Source organism: Melopsittacus undulatus, chromosome 3, assembly GCF_012275295.1.
Source record: "Melopsittacus undulatus isolate bMelUnd1 chromosome 3, bMelUnd1.mat.Z, whole genome shotgun sequence".
NCBI lineage: Eukaryota > Metazoa > Chordata > Aves > Psittaciformes > Psittaculidae > Melopsittacus > Melopsittacus undulatus.
This window is the reverse complement of record NC_047529.1, coordinates 70,298,674-70,323,915: the sequence shown is the minus strand read 5'-3', so window position 1 is coordinate 70,323,915 and position 25,242 is coordinate 70,298,674. Positions and strand designations below refer to the sequence as shown.

At 39.0% G+C, this 25,242-nt stretch overlaps 1 protein-coding gene across 3 annotated transcripts in view; it reads right to left on the bottom strand.

The window, feature by feature from the left end:
* Positions 1-1,831: 1,831 nt before the first annotated feature.
* The window catches only part of AKAP7 (A-kinase anchoring protein 7), an 87,186-nt gene continuing 63,775 nt past the window's right edge, over positions 1,832-25,242 (bottom strand). The window contains exons 8-9 of one of the 3 annotated variants that reach the window (XR_004549497.1): positions 3,355-4,077; positions 2,972-3,114 (exon numbers count right to left, since the gene is read on the bottom strand). Coding sequence is in view for 2 of the 3 variants with exons in the window: in XM_034061078.1 (XP_033916969.1) it covers positions 3,875-4,077 (203 nt within the window). In the remaining variant the exon portion in view is untranslated. Of the gene's footprint in view, positions 4,078-25,242 lie in introns of all 3 variants that reach the window. The other 2 variants (XM_034061079.1, XM_034061078.1) reach the window with 2 other exon arrangements.

Sequence of the window (25,242 nt, the reverse complement as noted above, 5' to 3'; positions counted from 1 at the left end):
GTACAGCTCAACAGTGCAGGCAATTTATGGCAAGGGCCACTCAGGTATCAAACATGTGACTTCTGCAGTTCCTGTGCTCTATACCCAGACCAATCATAGATGTCAGGAACAGTTTCTCAGTGGGTCATGAGCAGTCAAAAGACTTCCAGCTAGCCTAGTCCTGGAAGCTGAGCTACTGCTTTTAAACCTGTCACAGACACCACTACAATCAGCAGTATATAAATACCCTTGAGTATGAACAAAGTAGAAGGTAGAACTGAAAATAAAACATGGGCAAACTTGCACCATCTGTTTTGAAATGCCAACACTTTCCCGGAATAACCTGTGCATCACTGCCTCCAGACATACCCCAAAAGAAGCACTTAATTGGAAAAACAAATTGTTGTATGAAAATGATTTATAAGTGTGAAGAAGGCAACATATTTGTGCTGGTGTGTGCAGCTCAGAGCTTCACAGTCTCTATGTATCTGCATTCTTCAGTGCTCATCTCACAGTTCGATACAAGAGATTTATGCTTTAATTTGGCAGCCAGGCTTCACTACCAGCGGAAAAAAAAAATTAAGAAGAACAGAGAAAGCAAGAAGAAATGCTGCCATAACAGAATTAATCCAGATGCAAGTTTTGGGTTTCTTTTTTTTAAACCCTGTCCTGTTTTCAAGTAAATAGCAGTGTCTCGTCAAAACCAGAAATAAAGGCTATGGTTGGCATTTTAAAAGAGTGTGAATGGTTTAGAAACAAAAGCTGATTTGCGTCGGTCAAGACATCTGAAAATCAAAGATGGGGTTTAGTTGCTTAAACATAGGTATCCAGTACCTTTTTAGAGGCTCTGGGATATCCTCTAGTGCTGAGTTCCTGATCCAGAATACATATTTCCTGTAGGGTTTGTGTCATATTTGTCAGATCCATGCCAGGATCACTCCAGGGTGTCTCAGATGATACTGCCTATACTGAGGCCATTAAAGTCTCCTATATTTCACTTTTTTTTTTCAGAGTTGCTATTCTTGATCCCATCCATAAGAAGCAAAGTCTCTAACAACCAGGTCATTCATCAGTGTCTCAACATAAATTCAGTGATCAATTTCTACAGTTTTACTTTAAACTAGCAAAGACTCTTACAATCTGAATGACGTAGAAAGTCACTTAATCATGGTAATGACTCGTATAGTGGAAAGGGAAATGCCAACCTGAGATTTAGACAGAATACAATAAATTACTTTCCTGTTTTCTCAGCTGCTTGTCTGGTTTTGTGTCATTGTCTGCAAGTTGGATTAAAAATGCTTGATACCATATGAATAGCTATCTTTGAATGAACTAGTACTCTGTAAAGTTTGATACAATAAAGAAATTTCTCTCTTCAGCCTATGGAATAAAGGAACAAGCTGAGCTCAGAGTCACTGTGCAGGGGTGTATAGATCCACCTGTGAAAGCTTCATGTGTTTTGGGGTTTTTTTTTAATCTCCAGGGATGACTACACATTTTATTATTATTATTCTAATGCAAATCTGAGAGTACTCATTAAACTCAATTTTTGACGCTGAAGAGCAAACCTCTAGAAGATGTACCAGTACTTCCACCTTACACCCACACTGCCCAGAATATACATTAACGGCTGGAATCTCACAATTTTGCTATTTAAACCAAGAATTACTTGGGACTAACTTATCTGCATTAATGTTTTCACATGATTTCAGGACCCAAGCTCTAGGTCAGCATCTTGGCACAACAACCGTAGTCAATACTGTGATTCATTCAAGCACTGTTTCTGTCAACCCTGTTATTTGCAAGTGCTCTGTTTTACTGAAGTCCATTTAGAGATAGGTAAAAACATACATAGGGTGCAAAAGAAAAATACTTTATTGTGAACATAGCATGTATGAAACATTTCTGAATATACTGTTATGTATGAGAAAAAAGCGCTCTGATGCATGAGATAAATGACCAGTGCTTGAGACCAACGAAGTATATGCACACAGTTGTTCGAACAGCACAATTCTGATACCAATCACAACACATATTTTATAGCTTTTATGATCAGAGGCAATTTTAAACAATGTTTATAAAAAATGCAAATATTGGACCTACTCCTGCACTGTTGTACATCCAAAGCTTCAGTGAATCTTGCAGGTGTGTGGAGGGAGCAATGAGAGCAAACTGACACCCCACCTCAGGCAGCAGAAGGCAGAGATGGAGGAAACATCAGAAACAAAATACAAACCCACTGTTCTACAAAAGTAAAAAGGCAAGTATTATCCCAAGGAAAATTATTATTTTCACGAGAAATCTTAATTGCAGCATCCTGACTCCATTAAAGCCAATGAGAGTCTGCCATTGAGATTAGTGGAGCCTGAATTTCATTCAGAAATTTAAAACATTCTTGCATTAGTGTAAACATCAGCAGAAACATGTCAGCATTTATACATGTATCCAAGTGCTGTTTTAAAAAAACCCCGAAAAACAGACAATGCTAACCCAAAATGCCAGTACATATCCAAAAGGCAGATAATTAAAAGTTTCTTCTCAAATACACATTTAAAAGTATTTAAAAGCATCCATTTTTTAATATTTGTATACCATTGTTATGGAAGGGATCTGTGAGAAAAATCTGAATTATTCGCAGTGATAAAGGAAGGGCACAGTGTTTGCTCAGATTTATTGGAAACAAGTATTTTTCCACTTTGGAGTCATGACATATACCTGCACATTCAAGCATGTTTCAAAGGAGTGCTGAGGAGTGACTGCACTCCATCATTATGAGACATAGTCCTTCTGTGCAAGTATTCCAGCATGATCCCTCATGACCCATTTGCACCCATTCATATTTTCAGTATAAAAGAAACAGAAAGGAAAGTTCATTGAAGAAATATTTTCTGTCTTTAAGCAACCTGATGACATTTCACATCATGGCAATTTCTAATCATGCATTTGGAGATCCAGAGTCAATACAACTTTTCCATTTACTGTTAGACTTGTGCCTGTCTTCAAAAAGTTCTTTCCTAATTTTCATGCGGATCTCAGGACTGGATAACAGCTCCTTTATCTGATTCAGTCTGGATAACTGGGCCTGTGTTTCTCTGTGTAAAGCTTCCTTTACTAAGTCTGCTTCATGGCTCTTTCCTAGAGGAAAAAAAACAATATAATATGTTTTGTAACAACTAATGTCTTTTAGGATCATTAATGTATGAAGAAAAAGAGATCATATCTGGCTTTGACAGTAGTAAATGCTCAGCCTTTTTGCACATATTTTTAATAAAAAGGAACTTTGTCAAAAAATATAATTTACATCAACAAATAATACCAAAAAGTAAAGAACAGTACAGTGTCACATTTAAGAGAAACTCCTGTCATATTACATACTGTGTAATAGTATCTGCGATGAATATCTGTAGTGGTAATTTTTAGCTTGGGGTTGACTGCTGTTGACTAGGAAACAGCACGTGCTCTCACATGGAGTAAGCAGCCCTGCAGCAGTGCCAAACCCTCGGGCAGAGGGCATTGCTTCCACTTATGGCCAGGCCTCTTCCATGGCCATTCATCACAATCCAAAAGGCAAACGAAAAGGGTTCAGTTTCTCTTCAGAAGCAAGGAAGGGACTCTTGGTATCATGAACAAGTGAAGACTGGAGCAGCCTGCTTCACCATTCCTGTCTTTTTTTCCTGCGTCCATCCCTCCCAGCATTCAACAGATTTTCAGCAGTGCAAGCACTTATTACACCAGTAGACTGTGTCCTTCAACTCAGAACAAACTTTTGATAAGAGACTCACAAAGCAGAGCGCCTGTCACCCAGCACCACTTAGCAAATTTCAGCAGGGAGCTAGGACATGTTTTTGTGGTTATTCTTGGTGGGATATTTGCTCCCGGGCTTTTTGTGCAGCGCTCACTTGCTGTTATCATTGTCGCTCTCATTCTTACTGCCGCTTGCTGCTTCTTCAGTTTTCACAGGGCTTCCATCAGTCTGTCTGGTTTTGTTTTGAGTTTCTTCTAAATATTGCTGTACAGCCTTCAGCACTGCGTTCTCCACCAGCCTTTTGCTGAGGCTCACCAGCTCTGCATCATCTGGCTCTGCTGCATGCTTTTCACCTATGCGTCACAACAGACAAGAGAAGGAACTCATTTCCACGGAAAGATAGGAGCTTACTTGTATCAGGAGTCTCTGTCTGAGCTGGATTTTAAGTTATTAACTGCCTCTTCTTGATTGCAAAAAGTAACTCCCCCCCTCCTCAAGCTCTGAATCAGAAGTGTTTCATGAAAATGTATACAGTATGTCATAAAAAATATTTCACTGTTCATCTTTATTGTAACCCTCAATAAAAGCCACTGGCTAACACTATGAGCACCCACTCAGCTTATAAGAGTAAGTGAGCAAATTTAATTTCTATTGGCCAGCAATCACCTGTGCAAAGATGAACACGGCACATGATAAATTTACATTTTTACAGCATTCTTAAATTTAGTTGCCCCTGTTTTGTGATTTTGCTTAATAAATCTAAAATCTATTTATTCATTGATTGTAATGAAATAGTTTCTCCTGGGAAAATTACTAAATTACTCTCAGCACAGAATAGAAACATTCTTGGAAAAACCATATACTCCCTCCTTGCCTCCCTTCTGTCTTCTAACATAAAGCTCTCACTCTGAAGGAATGCAAGCTCCAGCAGTCTATTCTTAGATATCTGCCTATAAAAGCAAGAACCTGGCATTTCCCTGCTTTGTTACAAGTTCACATGAATAAATATATACAACAAAATAACTGTATACATAGAAAGGACTCTCATACACCATTACATGCATTTTGAAATAGTACTTTTCCATGGTATTTTTCCCAATTAAATATATAGCCTACTGCAGCATCCTCCTTTCATGAAGAATGAAATCCTCTGAATGAAGAATGCAAATTTTCACTGGCCATGTATTTGCCACTATGCAATTTTTTGTGTTAGGTATATAACTGTTTCCCTCCATCTATATTTAAAGGTCATACCTTTAATGTCCTTTTCTGAAGTTAGCATTCTGCAACCAGTAATAAGAGGCTGCTTAGTCATACACATCTGGTGAAAGAGATACTATTGTATGCTCTCAGCACAAAGCTTTGTACTGTTCAATTATCTAAATTTGTTCTTTTTCATACAAGTAAATTTATTCAAGTTTGCCAGCACATATAGATTATAATTATAAAGTACTTTTATTAGTCTTCCTAGTGGCTTGCACAACCCGGGAGTGATTTCACTGATAAAACATAATTCATATGGGGATTTGTAGGGGAGATGGAGAGGTACACAAAACTCTTGATTTTCAGAGGCAGCACCTTTATAAACTGCTAATACAAGCACCTCACTCTGGAACAGCAAGATAGACCAAACTCTTCCTGTTTTGTGCCTCAACAGCACCATTACTGTGGGGAAGGAAAAACTGCACCCTCCATCTCAGAGGGCATCAGGCTAGAGCTTGGCAAAGCATTTCATTGTATTTTGGAAAAAAAATTGGAAAAATACTCTAAAAAATATTTTAAAAGGCTATGGGAGTAGTTTTGGTTAAAACAAAATATAAAAACAAACAAAAAAAATCCAACCCAAACAAACCCCTTCCAACAAAACCCCACGAACCCCCTACCCCAACCAACCAAAACCATTAAAACAGGTTTAGCATTTCCAAAACCAAACATTCTAGGTTAATAGGAGAGTCTGGGAGAGGCACAGGCACTATTCTCAAACCCACTCAAACAGCTACATACTCCATGTTGTCTGGCCCACTGCTTACCATGTTCCTTGGCTACCTGTAAATCCTGGGTTTAAGTCTATCCTTTAGTTTATTTAGAGAAGGGACCTAATTCACGCTCTTATCTCTCAGGAGACCTCAGATATGTATGAGCAGCATCTCCTCCCAGCTTTTACGAATTGATCTCACATGTTCCTTTCAGTGCAACCCTTTGATTCTAGATTTCCTTCACTTTTATTAAAGATGCTTGAAAAAATGTTTTTGTGGTTTCCAGCTGGAGAGCTTCTCATTTTTCAGAACTGCTAATGAATCACAGAAATTGTTACTCACAAACCTCTAACGATCTGTCCATGTAACTCTAAACAAGATCAATAGGAAATATGCTGCTCAGCCACTCTAACACTTGACCCTACAGTATTTAATATGCAGAACATGACTAATCAGTTACAGAGGCCTCCAGATACCACAAAACAGTAATGATTATATTTACTCAGAATGTAATTTTACTTGTTGTTGTACTTTATTTACAACATATTATGTGTTATTCTTACAGTCTAAAAAAGGACAGAACTCTTCTCTTATAAATATTTTTTGTGAAACAGTTCTCATTTACATATACACGTATAAAATCCATGTACCTACTATTGCATTCAAAACTTCAAAGTAAGTAGGTAGCTCACTGTGCAAGTAATTTCTCAAGCATGAAAGAAAAGTCAGACTACTTAAAATAAGCCTTTGAAAAATACAGTTTATATAGTTACTGAAGAATGCTTTTGGGTTTTTTTATTTTTAGTATTTTGAGATATTCACAGCTCACCAGCAGACTGGAGTTGAGCCTATAGCACCTCCTAAGCGAGCTCTACACTCCCACTGGGAAGACATACATGTGGTCTGACCAATAGGTGAGGGCGAATGAATGCACATCCCTGAGAGTGCCCTTGGATTTATTCATCTGGCCACCTTGGTGGACTGGCACATGGGGCTACATGATTCACTCATGCTCTGTTTATATTCTCAGACTCCTGAAATAGGATTTGTGTGAGTGTCTGTGCAATGCTGAGGCTCATTGGTGAGGTAGCTGCATACTGTTGTATCATTCCTATTTGCAGCTGTTGACAGAAAGAAATAGGTCACTTAATAATAACAGGTATTGATCCTCTATATTCACTGGTATGTTTAACACATATATATGTCCTGTTCATATCTCTTTCTCCATGCTGCATCTACTGTTTGCCTGCTTCTTATATATATGTGATTCTTTTGCAGCATGTAAATGCTTCTTTGTGTGGACTGTCTTACATTACTGGAATTATAAGAACACCAATGACAAAAAGTCATTGTAGATATGAATGGTTTAGATTTAAAAGGGAGGTCTTAAAAGTAGAAACTGCTTTGTTTTTAAGTTCTGTTCTGAAAAGGGAACAGATATACCATGCGCACTGTATCTGCATCTATGCTGTGCCTCTCCGTACGTGCTATGCCACTACTTTACTTCTTTGTCCATGAATATAAAACTTCCACTGCATTCTTTTGTATGTGGCTCAGAATAAAAACGAAAAAGAAAAGCTTTCATTTTGTTTATCCCAGAATTCTCTTCCAAGCTTTTCAAAAGACGAAAACAAATCCATGATCTGTGAAGGTATCTCAGCGCATCCACACTAAGCAGTGCTTTTTACTACTGAAACTGAAGCATACCTATTGTCCTGAAAAGACCACCGATTTTTACAAAAAGGGACAATTCACCTATACAGAATTGTTCAAAAGGGGTTTTATGATGCTACAGCATGCTGCTAGCAGGTATGGACATGAACCACATCTGCAAGTGAATCCAAGTTGGATTCAAAGTCACTGCTGTATCTCTCTACTGGACTACATTTATTCTCCAGCTCTACATCTCCTTACACTTTTCAAGACTTTGATGAGGATTTTGAAATACTGCATTGGAACACATCAGATTTTGTGGTGCTGGTACAGCATTTTCATGGTGACACGGACACAGCCTGTTTCAGAGTCCATGTGGATATCTTGGATTTGGAGGGAGACGGGACAGTTACTTGGATCCCTCTCCTATTTACACTATTAGAACATATTTTTTTTTGTGAGAGATTTAATTGAAGGAACCAACAGTGGATTCCTTTTACAGGAAAAGCCAGTTTTACATCCTTTTACCACCTACACTCCAAGGCAATGTTCTGCAATACTTGCCTCAACACACTGGCTTTTGTTTTTCCTTTCAACAAACTTTCATCACAACAAAATAATGCCAACACTGTACAAATTATAAAGAAGACCCTTGGTATTCTGAACAGGTGACTGAGATCAGCTGGGAAGTCCATGCTCTGGCAGCAGAGGTTACAGTGTGTACCCTGGGTAGGGCTGCAGTTTAACAGACATGCCTCTGTCTACCTTTTGGTTCATCAGTTTTCTGTTTTTACAAACTCTAGAAACAAAAAAAAAAATCCATGAGGGACTCAGGCAATCTTTCAAAACCTAAATGTTGAAAAAAATCCTTATGAATGCTGGAAAAGTTAATTTTTCTACTTATACTGTACCTCTTACTAACAGCAAGAGGATAAGCCAAGTTGCTGTTGCATATATGCAAAGCTTTCACCACAAGACTCCTTTTCTATGGTGACTCCTCAGTGGCTCCAACTCATAATAATCCCTTACTGTAAGATAATTGATTATTAATGCCTCTGTGCAAGGCAATGCTGGTGTGCAGTAGAAGGAAGGAGACAACTACCCTAAGCCATTGACGGACTAAGAAACCTTCAGCAGATTACCATCAATTATTTCTGCATATGGCAGGGTTGGAGGAAACACAGGTAAACAAAACAAATGCCAAATAGACTTCAGCATGTGAATTCATACCGTTTGTGATGTCAATGGCTGTGCCTTTATCATAGTTCACTGTCTGTATGTTAGCATGAGAAGACCTAAGAATGAAGAAGTAATTTATACTCACAACACTTAGGGAGATGTAGAGTATTGAAAGGCTGCCATGCTTGGCTGCAGCCTGTGGAAACATCTAGTTTTTTGCTACACTATTGTGTCTGCAGAATCTGATTCAAACTTAAATTAAATCTCATTGACTCCCATGGGAATCAGATAAGGTTCCCACACCTATATACTGAACTGCAGTGTCCCATGCATCAAACCAATGTGTTGAAGATTTTATTTACCGAGGACTTTTGGATAAATTTGGTAGGCCATATATATTGACAGAACTGTAGCATTAGAGAAATACCATCCCCCTTTGCCCCGCAGAGACAATGAGTTGACAGTTGGTAATAAACTAAATAACAAGCTATAAAGAGGCACCAGACCATTGCTTCTCACCCTTGCCTGTGAATGAGCAGGCACATTCAAGATCAGGGTTTTGAAGTAATGAACACAAACAAGAACATGTGCCCATATCTAATCAACACAAGAAGCATAGACAGGAAAGTCACAATTCTGAACACTTCCTTGTTAATTAGGAAGGACTTGCCTGAAATGTCTCTTGAGTCGTCACTTAAGGAATTGGCACAAATAAGGAGCTGTGAGGAACAGTGAAATCATAATTTCATTATGACATGATGGTGGTGACATTTGTGTTGCTGGATGTTCCCACCTGATATTAAGCAACATGTTTAGTTTAGGTCTCCTCTTGGAAATCTAACAAACCTCTTTAGTTTTATGTATGTTGCTCTGGGAGTACAGGACTAACAAGGCTATACACGCACTACTGTCCTTCATGCTCAATACAGTAGTTTCTAGTCTGCTGTAAAGATTTTTAAATTTGATATGGACCACCATGGAATAAACCCAACAAAACTGGAAATATCAAGGAAAGACGAAATGGAGGCTATTGCAGTTACTCAGGGAAAATGGTGCTTTTCCCAGTCTCAATGGTGACAGCAAAAATACCTACAGTTCCCTTTGAACTGGAGGCTTGGCAAACATGCCAAAAGTTTGTTTTGTTTCAGACAATACCCTTTGAAGCTCAGTAATCTAAAATTTCTGACTATCTCTAACTGAAAGTGGAGAAACAGGATGTGCTCTGCTAAACCTATTCTTCCTTCTGTGAGCACTGGAGGATATGATGCCACAGGCATGAACCTTCAAAACAAACATAAAAAAAAGGTAACTAAGACTCTACTTCTGGTATACCTCAAGCTCTGTTAAATACCTTGGTTTTATTTTCTATTAAGAGACACTTGCTGACAAAGAAATTTCCAGACTTCCTGAATGATGTAGTCAAATGCTTAAACTTAATCAGTTTATAAGAAGTCTAGTGTAACAGGGAACAAAGATAATCTAACAGCTGAAGGTAAGAAGATGGCTTAAAAAGCTATGAGTTTTACCCAATTTTCTCATCAATACGCAAGTAGAGGAAAAAGCCCACATGACAGAAGAGATTTTACATAACCAGAGGAACATCCACTGTGCACGCTGATAATGGGAGAACCAAAACATCCAGTCAGATTATAATAGCAAACACCCAGGCAGAATTATTCACATACACCCCCTTCATCATCCACAGTGCTGTGTGGTGCTAGCAGCAGGAAACAGTGAACAGGAGCTGTCTGGGATGGCAGGGCTTAGTAGGAAGAACAGAAGAGTCCCTACTCCTCCAAGACAGAGCCTCCCACTGTTTACGAAGCCTGAGAGACCAGGCTTCCTGGCATTTGTGAGAAGCTGAATTGTGGAATAGGACAGACCCACCATCTTCAGTGGCCCTCCAGAAATACACTGAGAATGTAATGCATTATGGAAGACAGTGTAGATTGCTTCCCCATCAATCTTGGTCACCAGCAACCACAGACCTAGATGTTCTTGAAGGCAGAAAGCTTCCCTGCTAGGTTACTAAGTTGAGAGGGAGGTCTAGGCCGCAAAAATTCAGCAGCTAACCAAAATAGGATGTACACAGAATTTAATTACCAAAGTCCAAATGTGTTGCCAAATCCTCCAAGTCCCTGCTCATGGACCAGTCAACTGCAAAAATCAAATGTTTACTCGCAAGTATGATGAGGGAAGTCATTTAATAACCATACACATCAGTATATCATAGAATAGTTAGGGTTGGAAAGGACCTTAAGATCATCTACTTCCAAGCCCCCTGCCATGGGCAATGATGCCTCACACTAAACCATGTCACATCTCCAACCTGGCCTTGAACACTGCCAGGGATGGAGCATTCACAACTTCCTTGGGCAACCCATTCCAGTGCCTCACCACCCTTACAGTAAAGAATTTCTTCCTTATATCCAATCTAAACCTCCCCTGTTTAAGTTTTAACCCGTTACCCCTTGTCCTATCATTACAGTCCCTAATGAATAGTCCCTTTCTAGCATTCTTGTAGGCCCCCTTCAGACACTGGAAGGCTGCTATGAGGTCTCCATGCAGCCTTCTCTTCTCCAGCCTGAACAGCCCCAACTTTCTCAGCCTGACTTCATACGGGAGGTGCTCCAGTCCCCTGATCATCCTCGTGGCCCTCCTCTGGACTTGTTCCAACAATTCCATGTCCTTCTTATGTTGAGGACACCAGAACTGCACACAGTACTCCAGGTGAGGTCTCATCAGTGCAGAGTAGAGGGGTAGGATCACCTCCTTTGACCTGCTGGTCACGCTCCTTTTGACGCAGCTCAGGATACGGTTGGCTTTCTGGGTTGCGAGCACACACTGAAGCTGGCTCATATTCATTTTCTTATCAACTAACACCCCCAAGTCCTTCTCCGCAGGACTACCATGAATTTCCTTTTTGCCCAACCTGTAGCTGTGCCTGGGGTTGCTCCCACCCAGGTGCAGGACCTTGCACTTGTCATGGTTAAACTTCACGAGGTTGGCATCAGCCCACCTCACAAGTGTGTCAAGGTCCCTCTTCCTTCCAGCATATCAACCGAACCACACAGCTTGGTGTCATCGGCAAACTTGCTGAAGGTACACTCTCATAGAATCATAGAATAGTTAGGGTTGGAAAGGACCTTAAGATCATCTAGTTCCAATCCCCCTGCCATGGGCAGGGACACCTCACACTAAACCATATCACCCAAGGCTTCATCCAACCTGGTCTTGAACACTGCCAGGGCTGGAGCATTCACTACCTCCCTGGGCAACCCATTCCAGTACCTCACCACCCTCACATTAAAGAATTTCCTCCATATATCCAGTCTAAACCTCTGCTGTTTAAGTTTCAACCCATTACCCCTTGTCCTATCATTACAGTCCCTAATGAATAGTCCCTCTCGGGCATCCCTGTAGCCCCCCTTCAGATACTGGAAGGCTGCTCAGAGGTCTCCACGCAGCCTCTTCTCCAGGCTGAACAGCCCCAACTTTCTCAGCCTGTCTTCATCCCACTGTCCATGTCACCAACAAAGATGTTGAACAAGACTGGTCTCAACACCAATCCCTGAGGCACACCGCTCATTACTGGTCTCCAGCTGGACATTGAGCCATTTACCACAACTCTTTGTGTGCAGCCATCCAGCCAGTTCTTTATCCACCAAGTGGTCCATCTATCAAACTGATGTCTCCAATTTAGAGACAAGGATGTTGTGTGGGACAGTTTGAAACACTTTGCACAAGTCCAGGTAGATGACATCAACTGCTCTATCCCTGTCCATCAGTTCTATATCCCTATCATAGAAGGCCACCACATTGATCAGTTGGGGTTTCCCCTTAATGAAGCCATGCTGGCTGTCACCAACCACCTCGTTGTTTTTCATGTGTCTTAGCATGTCTTCTAGGAGAATCTTCCCCTGTCCTCCTTAAACTCTCTCTGAGCTACATTTTTATTTCTTTAGAATTGTTCAATTGTTACTATGCAGCTTCCAATGGGACACTGTTTAGGCTGAGACTTCTTCATGCTTTACTCAAGTTGTCTAAAAAAAAGGAAACCTTTTTTGTACTAAGACAGATATTAAACAAGTATTAATAAGTGAATCTTAACAAGCTGATCCTGTGTTGTTGCTCCTCCTGAGCATAGAAAAATATTCCATACAAACTCATGCTATCAGACAGTTTCTCACACAGTATGTGGCTTTCCTCAAGGAAACCAATTTTGAATATATTTGTAAAATGTGGAGATAAATTCAAATTTTAATCAACATGCATTTTCATTTATATATTTCAGTTGCAGCAACATGAGTTGTGAAAGACAGCTGCATACTGCTTGAACTGCAAAAGGAGGATGAAATCTTGTCCAGAAAGGATTAAGATGAAAGCATAATTGCAATTCAACAGGATGTCCAACAGTGTTGCACACATCCCTAAAATACTGTAATACGATGCAATTTTTAATGGAAAATGTCATTTGCAAGGTGTTTTTAACGTAACTGTAATCATACTTATTTAGACCCTAAATGTAATGGAAGGTTAGCATCACCTCTTTTAGTAGGAGCATCTTACATAGGTTTGAACTGGTAGTGTAACTATATTCTAAGGCTGTCAAAATAGTTGGGTCTAACCCCTTTTCCCTGGGATTTTGCATGAAGGAACTGCACACACTTCATCAGTTTCTTAGGCAAAACAGGAGGTTATGTATTTTGGAATGTAAGAGTAGTACTGTTGGTGTCTTTCATTTAATGGATCAAGCCTACAGAATCTGACTAAATTTGTTAATAGTTTTGGGAACACCCTTAAGTCAATTTGAATGTCATAAAAAATCAGTAATAGCAACACTTCTTCCCTAAGAGTAATTTCTTACAGCTCTTACACTGTACTTTAGCAAAAGAGTAACTCCCTTCCCTCTCTTCCCCCATATTTCTACTTCCTCAGACTCAGTGAGTCAAAGCCTATTCTAGCAGTACTTCAATGAAATCAATCCAGAAAAAATACAACTGCTATGCCAAAACCTGAACTAATCCTCACAACTTTTACCAACTTACACTATGTACCATAACAGACTGCTCATTATCATGCCTTAAAACTGATTATTCTCTTTCATTCCTTTCTTCACTCAGGAATTTTATCTCTTCCTACACAGTATATGCACTTCCATCCCTTCCTCTTCAGCTTCCTAATAATTCTAATTCTGTCCCATTAATATCAATGGAGAACTGCTTATTTATGCCAGCTGGTCTTTTGGTCCTTTAGTTCTATCAGGCTTAACAGTTCTAAACTGTAGTTTCATCTGTGTTTCTTTATCCCCTCTTACATTAATATTTTTCTGTCTTTCTTCAACTCACATTAAAATAATAAAGGTTGACTATTCATGCCAAAACTAATTTTTACATTTCTCTTCACCACATTCAGAACTAACTGTGAAATCAAAAGCAGGTATTTCTTCTTGCTCCTGCTAAACAGCAATGCATTTGATTCCATAGTTCCCTTTGCCTTTATGTTTTCCACATAGAAAAGTTCTCCCACTTCTAAGTTTGGATACAGGAGACAAGAAAAGTTCATTAAGAATGAGGAGAAGGAAAGAGATGGGTATTCAGTCACTAGAACTCACCTTAGTCACAGGTTCTACTTCGCAGAACTACAAGAATAAACTTTTCATTTGTGCTGGAAAATATTCTCACATTCTATTAATGACGTGTATGTGAAAAGTCAAAGGTGCTGAGAGCAGAAACAAAGAAAATAAACTCTTTTTGACTGCATTAGGCTATAATGGATGGCATTAGGCTATAATGGATTTTTCAGGCAGCAAAAAATGTTACTCATTTACTCATTCTCCTCAGCCACAGTAAGTGCTGCACAAAACATGCCTGATACAAAATATGTTTTTGTTCAATCCTTGTGCTTTGTACTAAAGTGGAAAATTGGATAAAATGCCTTTTAAAAATTATTGCTACGATGTGAAACAGAGTGAATAACACAATAATAGACCATGGCATAAGACATTTCTCATTTTAGCAAAAGGATACAAGTTCTCTAGCAAGAGCAAGTGAATTATCCATGCCTGAGGATTTTAACTCCCAGGAAACTCAGCAAGTGCCCAGATGAAATTCACCTGAGACTGGCAGACATTCAAGGGGATTAAATCACCAGCAGAAAAGATAAAGTTAATAGTGGATTTGGGGATTGGATCCAGAGGAGATACCTGAGAAGGAGTAAATTTTTTCTATACCGATTTATGACAGCAGTTCCTGAGATTCATGAGAGTTACAGGTAGGGTGAAGGACCTGACAAAAGTTCAGCTGCATATGCTAACATCCAGATAACTCTAAAAGCTTTGACTATTGTAAAAGTTTGGCAGTGCCAAATCCATCACTGGTAGAGTGTACTTGTAGCTACTTAAGGCCCAAGGACTTAGCCTGCAATCAAATGTTTATCAATTGAAGGTATGTGAATTTTAAACATTTGTGACACCCAGCCCATTTTCCTTTCATTAAGGCAGAATCATTTCCTAGCCCTTTGTCCATGCTAGCTTCTACAACATAAACAACCCTATATTCCAAATCCCCCTAAATCCCAGTCTCTTCTGCCAACTCTACACTTGAAGCTTACAGAATCACTCACATTTTAGGAATGGCAAAAATTATTATGCATGAAACATTACTAAAACAGTGATAATCAGCTGCTGACCAAGGTGCCAGTATGCCTCAGTACAATACATTTCAAGATAACATATTTTCCACTCTTATGTATAATTCCACAAATAATAACAGATCAGTGTCATCTAAAGGACAAGCCCTCACTGGACCAAGGACCTTTCTTCGCCTTGTTTTCTTTGTCTGCATTAATCTGAAAATCTTGGTCACAATATTGCAAAATGTAGAGACTCTTCAGTCCAGCATCTGTCACTGACAGGAAGCTTTCCCTGAAATATATACAAAATGTTCTCTCTTGTACTTATTCCACATGATGCAACTGAAGTAATCCCATGCTATCTTAAGAGTTGCTTAATCATGTCAACCAGTCCCCCCTCTTGCTTTCCAGCTTTGCAGCTTTTTTTTCTGTTTTAACACCAAAACTAGCTGGTTCCTATTCTCAGAGCACGTGGGTTCCCAAAGATGTAGCTCCCCAGCTCCCTAGGCATTTTCTGCATGTGCAGCCTTGGCTCTTGCTTCTCATTTGAAGCATTATCGTCTTTTGGAAATGTAACCCTTCCTCCCAGCTTCTTCCTCTGCTCCAGGATTGTGCATCCCGAGCTTCTAGGACAATAGTTACACAGATCTTCCAGGGCACTTTTAGCTAGCACTGCACACATGCCACTTCTGCTAAAATGTTGTAGGTTTGGTGGCACATGATTTTGCTGGAAAAGAGACAGGGTTTGGCTTTTCTTTTTAACTTCGAGGGGTGAACCTTCCCATAGATGAAACCTGTTTTCCTCCCTTTGCCCCTTATCCCTTTTTCAGAGAGGACTCAGTACAGCCTCCTGATCATTCCAGGTCAGTACAGAAATGCCGAATTTGAGAATCTGATTATTTGTTTCTAGAGACCTTTAATGAAATGAAATAAAATAACTTATTTTGTCTTTCTTAATTATATGGTATCTTTAAGAGAGGCTGTGCAGACTAATTTTATTTTTTATATATATTTTATTGTAATATTTTAATGATTCCTGGAATAAAGGTTAAAACCTGCCTGCCTACTTCCAGGAATAACCTTCTCCACTAGAAAATAAAGCACTCCATTAGGCAGCATTAAGCACCACAAACAAGAGAGTATAAAAGAAAAACACCCACATTTAAAACATCAGGTTAGGAAGAAGTAGACAACTGCCACATTTTGGTTGTATAACACTTTCCCACTCCCAAGTATGGCTGTTCTATTTCTGTAATAGATATTTTTTTCCATATGTTACAACTTCTACATTGTGACTGGCTCCACTGTAAACTCACAGGGATTAGGTTACAGTAGGACCTGTCATATAGCAATACAACAGGTTGAAGCAAACAAGTATCTAAATTAGGGTAGTGGTTCATATATAGTAACAGAGACCGCTCTTTCATGTTTAGCATGTAACACTTCTTTTTTAGCTGTTATAGGGATTTGCTCACACACCACTTTCAAGCAGAGAAGAAAAATTCAGCTTGGGTTGTATGTTAAAATTAGTCAAACCTCCTCTCCTCACAGTAACATCTCTGATATTCAGTGTTTTGTTCAGAGGTACCTGGCTACATTTACACAAGTGAGCTCTGCAGTGCCAGTATTTGTTCTTTGGTTATGAGGTCAGTTAGCACAGGTAGCTCAGGTCCATCCTACCCAGCTCTGTGAGCCTCTGAAATGGTGTGGCTGCACCCAAACTGCCCACTGGGAATGGATGTGGGTTGATCCTAACTCCTGCTCAGCTGCTGCAGAAAGTGCCCTTTTGCCGGGGTCAGAACTATATCTGGGTCATGGCATGGGCAAAACAGTCCCAGTGTCCAGGCACATTCCCCAGACACCCCACTGTGCAGTCCACAGGAGTATGGGACATGTAGAGTGGTCTGCAGAGCCAGGGTGTGTCTGTAGGTGGCAAAGCCAAGAATACATTTAGCCAAATTCCACATTCATGAAACAATTACTTCTGTGGATTTCTACTGGCAGAGGTTTGGACTCATAACTTCAAAACAGCCCTGCACAATGAAAACTGATATATGAACTAAGAACAGTTTCAGAGAGTAATGCAGTAGTAGCTAAAGTAATGTGTGCCAGAGGGCAGGATCTGGCTCGTGACTCCAGTAAAGCTGTGGGAACAACACAATCCCAATTTCTCCTTCCACTATAACGAAATCCTACTGTGTTACTGTTGATTTGATCTCCAGAAGTAAGGAAATGGAATAGTAAAATTCATAACTAAATATTTAAACTTTGAGATGCTTTCTACTTTTCAGGGCAGGTCTTACAGCACCTCAGAATACCATGCTGCTCCTTCTGTTTGGTAACAAGCGGCACAATTTGTATAAGAGAATTGAGAGGCACTGTGTCAGAGTATACGTAAAACTCAGTAAACTGAGAAAGAAGCATATAATAATGAATATGAGAAAAGATACTAAGGGGGTTTCTGGACTTCCATGGTACAAAGTAAGGTATTTGGATGTTGTTCACTGGGAGTATAGGGCAGCTTTTCATATTACCTGATAGCAACAACCTGTAATTTACCCTTTGCAAATCAACAGAAAGATTATGTTGTAGCCTTTGGCTTATTCAATAGTATGCTTGGGTAAAGAAGTTCCTTTGAGAACCCAGCCTTCCCTATGTTGTGCGAATGGCATTACAAACATAAACTTTAAATCATCTTAACTGCTTAAAAGACAGAATCTTGTATGTAGGTGTAAATGGGGTAAATAAAAACATAATTTCCATCGATGAGCAATAATGTTTATCCTGTGTACTTACAAAAGTATGAGAAATCTAATACACTTCTTCTTAAGTGGAACATCTGCATATAAGACAGTCAGTGAAGTTACTCTCTTCAGTTCACCCATGTTTTCTTTGTCTTTTGCTCTTTATTCTCCCTTTCAAACCCAAAAGGATATGGGATAGCAGCAGACTCACTGCTTAAGCACACTAGTGTAAATGCAGAAAATTTAAAAGTGATCTTATTTTCCTTCCAGGCTCACCCTTGCTTTAAGAAATCATGCTGGAAGTCTCCTGCAAGAGCCATGGGAGCAACCTACCAGCCTGATTTGTAATGCCCAGGGCTGCAAGAACAGCATTTTACCCAGGCTCCTTCCTTTATTATGCACATACATACAAAGAGGATTCCAGATGGAGTTGGCAATTTGTTGGTTTGCCATCTGAACCAATCTCTCTGATATTATTTATAGAAGGTCTGCTTTCAAATGGGCTAGTTGATATTCTCATCCATCTCGCTGCAGCCCTTGACTCCAGGGGCTGCCAGTGACTGTCACAGCCATGACACTTGGCAGGCCAGGTCATCGGTTGGTATAAATCAGCACTGTTCTTGCTCACTGCTGCTAAGGATTTCACTTGACATTTTCACTACGGCTTGATTCATGCTCCAAATAATCTGTCTCATGTTCATGGGTTTACTTACTTGTTTAGCAAAACCCTTAAATGCTTATTTTTGAATAATAGCTTGCTTCTAATTAAATATTTCAACTGAAGTGTCCTTTTAGAGAGCTTCCAAGCACTGAAGTGCTAAATGGTATATTATAATTGAAATTATTTTTTTTTTAGTGAGTATAAACATTATTAAAATTTCCAATTCAGTTACTGTGTGTTGGAAATTTTTCTGAGATTTCATCACTATCAGAAAAGTATAATTTCTATTACACAGAAAAAAATTTGTAGGCAAAAGCAACATGTATCCTTATTTACATTATGTTGCAAACTGACAGATAATAGTTAACTATCATTATTTCCCCTATATAAAAAATGAGAAGTTACTGTCCATTATAGTTTATTTAAAAAGAATTATCAATTTCTATTCAAGTTTTTGTTCTAATTTTATGCTGGAGATGCACAAAACAAACCAATTGCACTAGGAAAATGTGGCCCAACAAGAAAGAGTATTCAGCATTCTTTGGTCTGTGCTACTGTTTGGTTTTCTGAACCAAGAAGCAGCACAATTTGGAATATTAAATGCAATTTTCAGCTGTAATCTGCCACTGCAGCTGGTGGCCCACAGGAATGTCCAGGGATATTTGAAAGCTATTACAGCAGAACTCACTCATATTCTAAATCACTGTAAAGCTTCCTTTCTCCTGGACTGCCATATGGAGTGTTTTGGATATATTCTTGGGCCTCCCCCTCCCTAAAAAGGCAAGGAAATAACCTGTGGTAGATGGAATTTAAGCCAATATCTGTATTACCCAAGAAATACAGGGCTCAATCCTGTCCCTAACTTAAGCTTCTTGTCTCCCCAAACATTTGCCAATCCATTTAATTGAAGGAGCATAAGTGCACTCAGTAAAAAAATCAAGAAAATACTACTGGACAATGCAGCATGGAATCTGCTCTTTTATTCATGTACTTCTTTGAACGAAATACCTTCCAGAAACAATTAATAAAATGTTTGGCTAATGTCATGGTTAAGCATCTCCACATAAGCAAGTTTTGGTGCACTGCTTCTCCAAGTGGACTGCCTGATCTTATAGCAATTCTAAAGTGTACTAAAAGGTTACTTGGCCATAAATTTTAAAACAGTCAGCAAAAGCCAGGAAACGAAGGAAATAAGTCCTTGTATCAATGTGCAGTAAAATAAATATTTAAGGAAGGTGCCTCTCTTTGACAGGGGATTATTTTTTCTTTCCTTTACAGTGCTATACACATAATAGCAGCAATACGGCATGCTACTTATCATCATCTCTTCCTATGTTTTATTTCCACCTAGAACGATTTGCATACCCATAGTATACCTAATAGTGCCTTTTTCACAGCCCGTTCAACCAGCAGCCTCTGTTCATCTGACAAGTGTGCTGACTAGTTCCAGCAGTGGTGACCTTTGCATGGGCTCACTGAGATCACAGGCTCAGTTCTCATCATCTTTAAAGAAGCCTCACCTGTAAACAAAACTATTTCAATGCTAACTGTCATCTTTGCTCAATGAAAAAAAATCCCATAACAAAGTTATCGATTGCAGTACTAACATGACTAAACAATGAAGAATCTGCTCTGGTATAAAATAGATTATTTAGCCTAAAAATCCACAAATGGCTCACACGATGGCCTTCACAGAAGAAATGAGATATAAGCTTGTATTGCTTAATCTTTTTTCCATGGCTCTTAACATTCCTAGACTGGCATTATTTATAACTTCTTTGTCAATAAATCAATTTCTGGTATTCTCAGAGAATTATGGTTTTGCAGATCAGAAGAGGATGGGTAAGCATACAAATATGAAGATAACCTTCTTGTGAAATATAAGCATGATAAACAGTGCAGGACCTTGGAAGTTAGCCAACCAACAAGAAGTACAGCACTTTATCCTGTGGGGCAGAAGCCACATGAGGCAATACAACTGAGAGGGATGGCAAAAGGGAGATACATAGTCCATATACCTCTTAGAGATTCATCCTTCCAACTGTTCTTGCTGCAGCTCATGAAAGTGTTGGACTACAGTCAGGCAGATTCTCCCTGTTCTCTCCATCTGACCAAGGGTAGGTACAGAGGCATCATTTCACTGTCCTGAGAATGCTGAACTTAGTGGGAAGGCTGGGCCATCTGGTGTCTATATGATTTAGTGTTTGATCCACAAGTGTCAGTGTATCAGTCTGTACAAAACTGAGCTTATTGCTTTAGACACAGGGAGTAGTGCACCAAGGGAGTAGTGAAGTTCTACATTATCTCAATATAAATATTACTAATAGAGTCTGTTGAGAAAGACACCATAATCAACCTATTCTGATCAGTGTCCCTTCCCTTGCCCAACTAATCCTTCTCACATGCAAGAAAAGCTTCGGCTCCTTGTCACTCCAGCATCCTCTGCGGCAGCAGGAAGCCAGCATCACCGCATGTGTACATGTTCAAAAGGTACTGAGGCTGCTCAGCACTCTCCAAGACTGACCCTGTGCATTTCTGAAGCAACAGATATTCTTTATTAGATCCAGTCATGCAGTGGAAGAAGTTATTGTGGCTAGGTGATGGCTACCATCATGCATCCTTGTATGATCACGTACTTCTTACTAGAACTCACTATGAAAGACGGCAGCTTGTAGCAACATACTGCAAAGCACAGGCAGGGTTACCAAAAGTGTGGCCAGTTTTCATCTTAGTATCAAGGAAGGCACATAGTGAGTAAAGAGGAATATGATCATAGTGAAAGTGAAAGCAAAGCATAAGAGTTATCTTACACCCCCTCTGCCAGTCAATTTAAGCAGATACAAAACATATACATAATTCTCTCTCTCCCAATGTGTTTGGGATCTAATGCAGTTGCAGAGGTACTGACAGGAAAATAATAGTGGCATATGAGTACATGATGGTACACTTGACCTCAATATGGAAGATACATGCAATTCCAACAATATAGGAGGAATCTTCTGCAAAACATTTTATCACCCTATAGCAGAAAAGATCCTTACTTTTTCCACCTGCTTCAAGCGATGGTCTGGCAAATACACTGACCGTAAGGTGGACATTTAGCTATTTACTGTTGAATACTTCAGATAATGGACAGTCTAGATAAACCTGACAGGAACAAACTGCCCCAAAAAACATCCAGGAGGGAAGTTTTAAGAGGATCTTAGCCATCATCACAGGTATTTTCTTTAGGCAGTTCCCAGTGGTACCAGGGGAACACAGAAAACAACCAAGATACTGAACTAAGAGCAGGCTGCCCTGAGGGACTTGGGCAGTTCTCGTCTTGCTACAAAGTCACAAATCACTGGGGGCTGGCTCTTTGCTGACACCTTTCTTGAAAGGTGATCATTAAGTTAATTGAAGTTCCAACTCTATCAACATGGGGTCAATTTTAGCAACCTCATCTCCATTTCAAAGTTTCTCACTAGGGTCTTCTGAACTTGTTCATTACTTTTTTTTTTTTTTTTTAATTTTCTCATCTCTTAGCATGATCAAGAAGTGTTGGTACCCATCCCATCACAAAACTCATCATAGTCACCTATGGGCTAGTCCTGGTGTTTTGCTTGCTATAGCTGAAATGAAATCTCTTCTTAACTTTCCATGGCTAATTCTTCAAGTTGTCTAATACAAACAGGTTTGGTTATGGGCTTTGCTCAAGTTTCTCAGTGTTCAGTAGTTATGGATCACTGTGGTCCAAAGTACTCACACGTGTCTTCATCTCAGACATAACTGCAAGTTATAAAGATCAGACTTTTAATCTAATTTACAATTTTAATTGTTTCAAAACAGTTACAAATTAGGCTGGATATTTTTCTGATTATGAACCAAAGAACTCTCTGTCTTTGCTCATGTTTCCTTTCGGGGAAAAAGCAGTTCTGCCGTATCTCTAAAGAAATTCTATCATAAACACTGCTGCTTTTTTCCCCATCAGTAACATAACTTGATAGCAAGGCAACCACATTTGACTTGATTTATGTCCAGAATTTCAGGTTGCAATAAATTTTACAGAAAACATCCTGCCAGGAAGGAGGAAGGGAGCCTAACATCTGCAATTTAATAGTTTATAGAGCACGACAGTCTGCTGCATACTCATCAAATAGGAAAACATAGCTTAGTTGTAAAAACAATACAATTCTGTGCTTCAAAATGTAAAAAAAACCCAACCCAAAACAACAAAAACAAAACACCAAAACACAACAAAACAAAAACCAAACAAGCAAAAACCGAAACAAACCAACAAACCCCACCACAAACCCAAAATATAGAGGCAATTTCATTTCAAGGAGAACTGCCTAAGGATGCAGCTAATATAATTTTAAAACCTCCCCAATTTCACGGTCACTATTACTTTTATTCTCTTAAAGATTACTACATTCTTTTTTTTTTTGAGGCCACAAACAGGCACCCACTGCTGAAGGCTCTTTAAAAATCGCTTTCCTTCTCTTCCTCCACCTCTGCCTGTGCATTTCTTGTGTATATGAGTGAATGTATGTGTAGGAGTGAAGAAACAACACCACACACCGAGATTGGCAAGACACAAAAGAGTATAAGCACTGAAGAATGGAGTGTATTTAGGACTCACCAAGTTTATCTGATGAGTGTGTTTTCACATTTTGGGAAGAAGGAAAACTTATAATGTCTTCCTTTATACTGCCACAGCAGGTATCACTCTGATCAACTAAGAGTTAAAAGCTCACAAGGAAAAGGACATACAACCTGCAGGACAGTGAGCTACCAGTATTGGAAACTAGTTTGACAGCCTGGCAAATGTACAAGGGCTGTTCAAAAACAGGGATTGACTTACTATTTGTGTAGGGAAACCTGTCCTTTCTCTCCTGACAAAGCACCTTTTGTACTATAGCCACATAAATGCAAAATAATTCATAACTTACAATGAACTGCAGATTTAACCAAGCCATTGATTTGCAAATGTAGCTTTCAGGACTTTCAAAATCAGTATAAGAACTAAATAAAATAACTGCATGTCATTCACTGAACTTTCTTTTATCCTCAGCGACCAAGCCCTAGTTCGATGCAGTTGGGTAATTTTTGGTCAGGCCCAAAAAAGTAAGATCTGGCCTGAATGTCATTGGCCTGGCCGTGTGTTGGAGCTCTCCTGGTTCCTGTGCACAGGGCACATAACCCTAGGCTCTGTGTTCTTTTACTTATTTCCACAACTATTTGCATGTGTTATATTCAATATGGTGCACCATAAGCAATAGTGTGTAATAGCTATCAAACAAATTAAGGGCTTAATCTCATTAAATCAATACATGTAAAAGCACTCACATTATTATTCTCTGTCCTCTCAAGTTGTGAATCACGTATTTCAGAATGCAGATAAGTTTCGCATTCTATTTTGATTTAACCAGACTTATCTCATGTCAGTAACTGCCTGACATGGGAATTCTGTATGTACCCAATATTCAACAGCCTTTTTTAGCTATTTCTGGCCAGTACAACAAAGACTTTTATCTCTTGTTTCCTATTAGGTAGCAAATGGGCTAACACATGTACAGCTAAAATGAAGTGTAACAATGTTTAGTTTGTAAAATGCTTTCTTTTATGCCACATTAAAAAGTGTCATCCTATGAAGTTAAAATAAACAAACAACTTTAGACCAAGCTTTCAATGGTCATCAGCAAGCTTTCAATGACATAATTTCAAAAAGCACTTAAAGATCATTTGAGATAATTTCCAAAATGAAAGAGTACTTATTTAGCATTAACACAAGCAAATCAACCTTTAACTCCAGGGTTATCATACAGGGAATTGCTTAATGAAGAATTAATTGTTTGACTATACACTAGCCTTTTTTTGGAATATACACTCTTTCAAAACCTCCTCCTTATTCACAGCAAGCCAAATTTTGAAACCCCCACCAACCTCACTGGAATTTAATATTTTTGAATGAGAAGAAATACAGTTGGGATTTTTTATTGTGTTGTTTGGTTGTTTGTTCTTTTTTAAACCAACCAACCAAAACCCCAGATGGTTATCTTAGGACTTTTTATTTTGAAGAAAAAAAAAAAAAAAGGAAAGGAAAGGAAAATCTTCGTAACTTTAATAACATTTCAAACTTCATGTAACCTCAAAAATTATTATTTCCATTCACAAGCATAACTTCAATCAAATTTATAGGAACCTGAGGCATCTCTCGCACAAGATCAGGATAATAATATTGATAGGCTTCATCTAATGTACCTAAAATCAAAGAAAAAGTCATTAAGCCACTGGTTATTTAAGAAGAGTTGTCTGGTAAAGGACTCTGCACAGGATGCATAGATGAATAGATGTAAAGGCAGCATCTGGAGATGCTGAATCAGGTGTCTGCATCACTGTAGAGAGGTTACATGACAGTTCACTGAGACAACTGAAAGAATAGGCTGTGAAGGTCCTAAATGTCTAAATTACAACAACTTCACTTGTGCCTCTGTTCTACAAACAGTGGTGAGGACTGATCTTTGCTTCCTTCCTTCTTTGCAGAATATGCTAGCTCTTTGCTCCCCAGAGTATATTCTGAGAATTGATTTCTATCAAGTGTGGTGGAAAAACTCTTTATTTAGATAGTACTCAGTAAACATTCTATTTGTTGATATGGTTAATAAGATTCTTCACCAAATATGTATTTAA